This window comes from Epinephelus moara, chromosome 6 (genome assembly GCF_006386435.1).
Source record: "Epinephelus moara isolate mb chromosome 6, YSFRI_EMoa_1.0, whole genome shotgun sequence".
Taxonomy (NCBI): Eukaryota; Metazoa; Chordata; class Actinopteri; order Perciformes; family Serranidae; genus Epinephelus; species Epinephelus moara.
Window position 1 is genome coordinate 23,974,558 of NC_065511.1, and position 6,678 is coordinate 23,981,235.

At 39.0% G+C, this 6,678-nt stretch overlaps 1 protein-coding gene and 1 long non-coding RNA gene across 7 annotated transcripts in view; one reads left to right on the plus strand and one right to left on the minus strand.

The window, feature by feature from the left end:
• The first annotated feature begins 474 nt into the window (after window positions 1-474).
• Window positions 475-6,678, plus strand: part of LOC126391813 (cytokine receptor common subunit gamma-like) — a 36,132-nt gene continuing 29,928 nt past the window's right edge. For 2 of the 5 annotated variants that reach the window (XM_050046763.1, XM_050046764.1), the window contains exons 1-7: window positions 479-538; window positions 1,290-1,412; window positions 1,703-2,107; window positions 2,381-2,701; window positions 2,870-3,262; window positions 3,536-3,856; window positions 6,350-6,631. In XM_050046763.1, coding sequence (XP_049902720.1) covers window positions 1,355-1,412; window positions 1,703-2,107; window positions 2,381-2,701; window positions 2,870-3,262; window positions 3,536-3,856; window positions 6,350-6,631 — 1,780 coding nt within the window. In that variant the 5' untranslated portion in view covers window positions 479-538; window positions 1,290-1,354. Of the gene's footprint in view, window positions 539-1,289; window positions 1,413-1,702; window positions 2,108-2,380; window positions 2,702-2,869; window positions 3,263-3,535; window positions 3,857-6,349; window positions 6,632-6,678 lie in introns of all 5 variants that reach the window. The other 3 variants (XM_050046766.1, XM_050046765.1, XM_050046762.1) reach the window with 3 other exon arrangements.
• The window catches only part of LOC126391825 (uncharacterized), a 69,689-nt gene continuing 65,912 nt past the window's right edge, over window positions 2,902-6,678 (minus strand). The window contains exons 2-3 of one of the 2 annotated variants that reach the window (XR_007570121.1): window positions 3,064-3,111; window positions 2,907-3,015 (exon numbers count right to left, since the gene is read on the minus strand). This is a non-coding gene — a long non-coding RNA (uncharacterized LOC126391825). Of the gene's footprint in view, window positions 3,040-3,063; window positions 3,112-6,678 lie in introns of both variants that reach the window. The other variant, XR_007570120.1, reaches the window with a different exon arrangement.

Below are 6,678 nucleotides of genomic sequence, written 5' to 3' on the forward strand. Positions count from 1 at the left end.
TTATGGTGTCCAATGCGTCTTTTAAACCTATAAAAACGCCTACATAGTTCTTGTTATCAGCACAACCAGTAATTTCCTCTGTTAACACCATTAATACCATTGATGTTGACCTACTTGCTCTAAACCCGTATTGACTGTCTGAGAGTAAATGATACTTTTCAATGAAATTATCCAACCGCCTAATAAACAGTTTTTCTCATTTTTGACAGAACTGATGGTGTGGATATACAGATCACACTACAGTGTGCAGACTAGAGTATGCGTTCAGCTTTACAGTGAACTGTAGAACGGGAAAGAAAAATTAATGAAAGACACTGTAATCTCACATATAAATTACCCAATTCTTGAAAACAAACTGAGTCACTAAATGACGAACTTGGCTTTCTCAATTAATTTTTTTAAATTACACATATACTTCCTGTTTTTAACAGTTTCACACAGATGATGTGAAGAACACAGACATAAAAAAGCAGAAAAGGAGAGAGAAACAGTAACTCTCAGAGGTCACTGTGGAGAGGAGAGAACAGGGCACAAAGAGGTAAAACACAACTTCTATCTTTTAAATGCCTTTTTTATTAATTCATTCTTCCCCAAATAATATTTCAACAATATATCAGTGTTGCTGTTGAAGGTAATTGCAGTGAAGTTTATTCATACAGCAACTTGTGCTTCAAGTAATATCAGGATACCTGCTTAAAGTGGCAGCCACACACACTGTAGAACACAGTCAAAAGCTCTGGAAAAAGCTCAATCCAATTGCCAGAAAATATATTGGTATTGTTTCTGCAAACCACAGATCTGTAACATTTGCTTGTTATTATGTAGCGGATACATTGAAACTGTATATATTCTGTTATTAACATATTTTATCTTTAGGCACAAAAAATACTTGGTCATGGTCAGGAAAATATCATGTTTGGGCTTCAAATCCCAGCTTTTTCTGATACGACTGCAGCTGAAAACGCTGCTGATATCTTGCTAAAAAACAACTGTTTTTGTTGTTTGTTAGTCTTAAACAGTGGTCTGCAGCTTAGCAGCCTTCTTGCTCTGCCATGCCAGCCGCCAACCCCTCCATCTCTTCATGACAAACTGAGACCATGTACATGTAATCTGAATAACGTCACTTTAGAACAAATTGATACATATGAAACATGCAGCTTTAGAGCTATAGGCTGAGGGATCCTTGAGTTTATAATATTTCATTATAGATGTATCAAAATCTGTCAAATCAAACCAGTTTCGTCACCTTAACTTCCTGTTTTCACTTCACTTACCCTTTTTGTATAAAGTGTTTGTGCCTCTGAAAAGAAGAGTTTGTGTCAGAGGGAGTGTCTGTCTCACTCATCGAATCAGGATGTTTGTTCTCATCTGGGCAACTCTGCTTTTCTCTGTGAGAAGCAATGCTGACACAGGTATGCATCTTTCTTGTTAAACATTAGATTTTTTTTTTTTTTTAATGGCTATTTATTTATCAAGTGTATTCTGGAAGAAGAATCATGTTAAATTTATCAAGTGTATTCTGGAAGAAGAATCATGTTAAATACTGATATAATACTGTGTTATCTGTTCAATGCTGCTGACAAAAGCAGTTCTATAAAACAAAAACAGTGACCAGTATAGTAGAAGCCGTTCTTTATAGTTTATCACATATCACAGTCAAAATTTAAATATTCTAATATTCTTTCATTGTCTTTATTAACAGGTGCAGTTTGGAGAAGACCATTCTGTGACAGAGGATACTGTATCACTCTTAGTAAAGGAGAAATAACAGCAGAGGCCGGACTCTGTGTTGTGATACCGTGTCTTTTCACCACTGGATATGGCTTTATACCCCAACATATAGTATGGTACAAATGTGAACCATCTAAACCAAAATGTGGTGATTCAGACATTATATTTAACACCAACAGAAATAACGAAGTTCAGTCTGGGTTCAAAGGACGAGTGTCACTGTTGGAGCCTGATGTGACTCAGGGGAACTGCAGCATCATCGTCAATGACCTCACGGAGTTTGACTCTGGATCATATCAACTCAGAGTAAATGGTTTCCTGTATGGGAGGGAAGTTGGATATACATTCTATACAAGAGCAAGAGTCTCTGTTAAAGGTACAAAGAGCTACAACAAATATATTCAGTGAAGATGTTTATTGTTGTGCCTATAAACTGCAACAGTATATTTGGTGAATTTATGTTCTCAGTGGAGCATGAAGTGATGTTTTGCATGTGTTGACCTCTCATGGCAACCAGATGAACTGCAGCAGTTCCTGATAAACTCCTCCAGCGTTTAAGAAAGTATCTGATAATTTTGGCCCATGTTCAAGTGAATTATAACTGTCAAGCTGCTCACCTGATTCCACTCATGGACTGTTCTCCCATTAGGTCTGACCCAGAGGCCCACAGTGATGATTCCTCCTCTGACAGAGGGACAGCAGACCACACTGACCTGCACTGCTCCTGGTCTCTGCTCTGGATCTGTTCCTGAAATCACCTGGATGTGGGGAGGAGCAGGAGAGAACATCTCTCGCATCACAGGAAACATCACTGCTTTCATGACTGAGGATCTGACTGCTGTCACTCAGAGACACAGCTCAACTTTGACCTTGAACCCTTCAGCTAAACACCACGGCACCAATGTCACCTGTAAGGTCAGCTTCACAAACAACATCACAACAGAGGAGACAGTGACTCTGAACGTGACCTGTGAGTAACACATACTGTACTTTATTCACAGCTTTACTTTTTACTATCTGAGATGTTTGATATGAGATAGTCTGTCATGTCATTTCTGTTGCTTTGCTCAGGTGTGTTGGATTTTTTAGTGGTGCCATTATTTTGTATATAATACAATATACAATTTTTGTCTCATAGATGTGAAGGAAGTTAAAATCACTGGGAATACAAGTGTGAAGGAGGGTGAGGCTCTGAGTCTGATCTGCAGTGTTGAAAGTTTCCCTCCAGCTCTCATTACATGGACTAAATATTCTGATGAAATGCAAAATAAAACAGAAACCATTCTGCAGAACGACACTGTTACTGACCTGCGGAACGACACTGTTACTGACCTGCAGAACGACACTGTTACTGACCTGCAGAACGACACTGTTACTGACCTGCAGAACGACACTGAGACCTTCCTGAAAAAAAGTGGAATGGACATCTTTTCCATCCTTAACGTGACAACAGCAGATTCTGGACTGTACATCTGCACAGCAAAACATCTGAACAACACCCTGATGGGAAAAGTGAATGTCACAGTGATATGTAAGTACACTGTACAACTCTTCTACAACAGAAAACGTCTTGTAGTTTTTTCCCTCTTTCTTCTTATCCAGGGGCTGAAGCTATTCATTCTGTTTAGGGCAAAGGACCTTATTAATCCTGCCAAATTCATCCTGAATAACTTCCACAGCTCTGCCCCTTTAGTTTATAATGAACTTTTTAAAAAATATTCCTAGGACCTATGGCCCATGTTCAAGTGAATTATAACTGTCAAGCTGCTCACCTGATTCCACTCATGGACTGCTCTCCCATTAGGTCTGACCCAGAGGCCCACAGTGATGATTCCTCCTCTGACAGAGGGACAGCAGACCACACTGACCTGCACTGCTCCTGGTCTCTGCTCTGGATCTGTTCCTGAAATCACCTGGATGTGGGGAGGAGCAGGAGAGACGGACTCTCACATCACAGGAAACATCACTGCTTTCAAGACTGAGGATCTGACTGCTGTCACTCAGAGACACAGCTCAACTTTGACCTTTAACCTTTCAGCCGAACACCATGGCACTGATATCACCTGTAAGGTCAGCTTCACAAACAACATCACAACAGAGGAGATGGTGACTCTGAACGTGACCTGTGAGTAATGTGCATGCTGCACTTTATCCCTTCACATCTACCTTTTATCTTGCAAAAAAATACAAAAGTGTTCTGAGAAATTTTGGAGCTTCAGCATTGAGCTGGAAAGTTTTCAGGATGTGTTAAACGTTAACATTTTCTACAGTGTGATCAGTTTTTCTTAAAACATCTGTGGCCTTTTCCTCCCGAACATGTTGTTCCTGGATTGGGTCAGTAGCCTATGGAGCTACATTAGGGTCAAATGTTTTGTACTTGAAAAAATAAAATTTGAAACTGAAAATTCATGTGTTGATCTTGAATTTTGAAAAATGCAACACTGTATTCAAAACAAAAGTAAGTGTATGAAACTTTTTTTCAGGTTAAATATAATTTTGATTCACTTTGGTAATTCTTTTGAATGAATAATTTATTTTCACTTTTCACTTCCATATGTATTTTAACATTTGAGGTCTTATTTTTTTCAGTTGCATGTTTTATCTTTTCAGATTCAGATCTTATTTTTTCACTTTCAAATCTTTTTTTCACTTTCAGATCTTTTTTTTTTTCAGTTTCAAATCTGTTTTTTGAGTTTCAGACTTTTGACCCTGATGTGGCGTGGGGGGCGTGGCATCAACTGAGAGGGGTGTGGAATCATGAGTGACAGTGCCTTCAGGGAACGTAGGAACTAAAAAAACTCTAACTCAACACTTAAATACACCATATTTATGTGATTGGCAGTGTAAAAATTGATGCCAGTGACAAACTTCCATTTAGAAATCTGTTTTAGACAGTACTGAGCACCAATTGCTGTATAAGAGCGATAAATTATGCCAGATTTTGCAGTTCAACAGCCATATTTTAAGTGCTGATATGTCCGATTTCCACATAGCACTGTGAACGCAGCGTAGTGTCCGTTTTGCTTGCGATGATGGCGTCCGGTCGGTCGGGTCAATCTGTTGGAGCCCATACATCCAGCACACAGGTGAGAAATGTTAATTAAGTTTTGGGAAATCAAAACAAATATTAAGGGGTCGTTTTTGTGACAACATACATTTTTTTGTGACGTCTTTTAAGTGGTGAATTTGTCAGAGCTGGAAAGTGTGATTGTCCACAGCTCCATAGTCACGGCCCTGTTGATGCTTCCTCATCCAGTAAATGTGTCCCCTGGATGAAACCTTTGAGCTTGGGGAAAAGGGAACAATTCTAAAACACCTCCCTACTCACCTGACCTGGCTCCAGGTGATTTTTTCAGCACCAGGTGAGTAGGGAGGTGTTTTAGGATTGTTTCCTTTTCCCCAAGCTCAAAGGTTTCATCCAGGGGACACGTCTGGATGTGGAAGCATCAACAGGGCCGTGACTATGGAGCTGTGAAAATGTATGTTGTCACAAAAACGACCCCTTAATGTTTGTTATGATTTCCCAAAGCTTAGTTAACATTTCTCACCTGTGTGCTGGGCGTATGGGCTCCAGCAGATTGACCCGACCGACCGGACGCCATCATCCAAGCAAAACGGACACTACGCTGCGTTCACAGTGCTGTGTGGAAATCGGACATATCAGCAGTTAAAATGTGGCTGTTGATCTGCAAAATCTGGCATAATTTATCGCTCTTATACTGCAATTGGTGCTCAGTACTGTCTAAAACAGATTTCTAAATGGAAGTTTGTCACTGGCATCAATTTCTACACTGCCAATCACATAAATATGGTGTATATAAGTGTTGAGTCAGAATTTTTTTAGTTCCTACGTTCCCTGAAGGCACTGTCACTCATGATTCCACACCCCTCTCAGTTGATACCACGCCCCCCACGCCACATCAGGGTCAAAAGTCTGAAACTCAAAAAACAGATTTAAAGTCTGAAACTCAAAAAACAGATTTGAAACTGAAAAAAAAAAGATCTGAAAGTGAAAAAAAGATCTGAAAGAGAAAAAATAAGATCTGAATCTGAAAAGATAAAACATGCAACTGAAAAAAAACCCCTCAAATGTTAAAATACATATGGAAGTGAAAAGTGAAAATGAATTATTCATTCAAAAGAGTTAGCAAAATGAATCCAAATTATATTTAACCTGAAAAAACGTTTCATACACTTATTTTTATTTTGAATACATTGTTGTATTTTTCAAAATTCAAGATCAACACATGAATTTTCAGTTTCAGATTTTATTTTTTCAAGTACAAAACATTTGACCCTAATGTAGCTCCATAAGTAGCCTGTTTAATCACAGTCAAAACAGTGGGCGATAAATCTGTAACTTCCCATGATCTAAATTTTTCCACCAATAACTTAAAATAACTTCAGTCAAGATCTGATTCTTCCCTTTGTTTCATTTAGTAAAATTCATTAATGGAGGAGGACACATGTATGAGCCCTGATAAAGACCAGATAATGAAAGATGATACAGGATTCTGTGTGGATACTCAAATGGTTGAACTGACTTAAAGTGAGAAATATTGATGTAGTACATACTTTGTAAAAATCTCTGATCTTATAACTGTTTGTGTGTCCACAGTGTATCCAAAAATCCTAAATAGCTCTAAGTGTGAGCTTCAGTCGGTGGTTCTGACCTGTGTGTGTATCAGTGAGGGGTTTCCTTTACCCACAATCAGATGGCCGCTGTTGAAGAACCAAGCAGAGTACTCTGTTACGACCACTGTGTCAAACCACACAGTCAACAGCACCCTCACCCTAACTGTAAAAGAACACAGCAACACTGCTGTTGAGTGTGTGAGCAGCAGTGAAGTTGGGGAAGCAAAGGCAAACCTCATCATCGTGACTTCAGAGAGGCGAGAAGGTGAACACACACACATCAGCAATCAGTGATATCAATAAGAATGTACT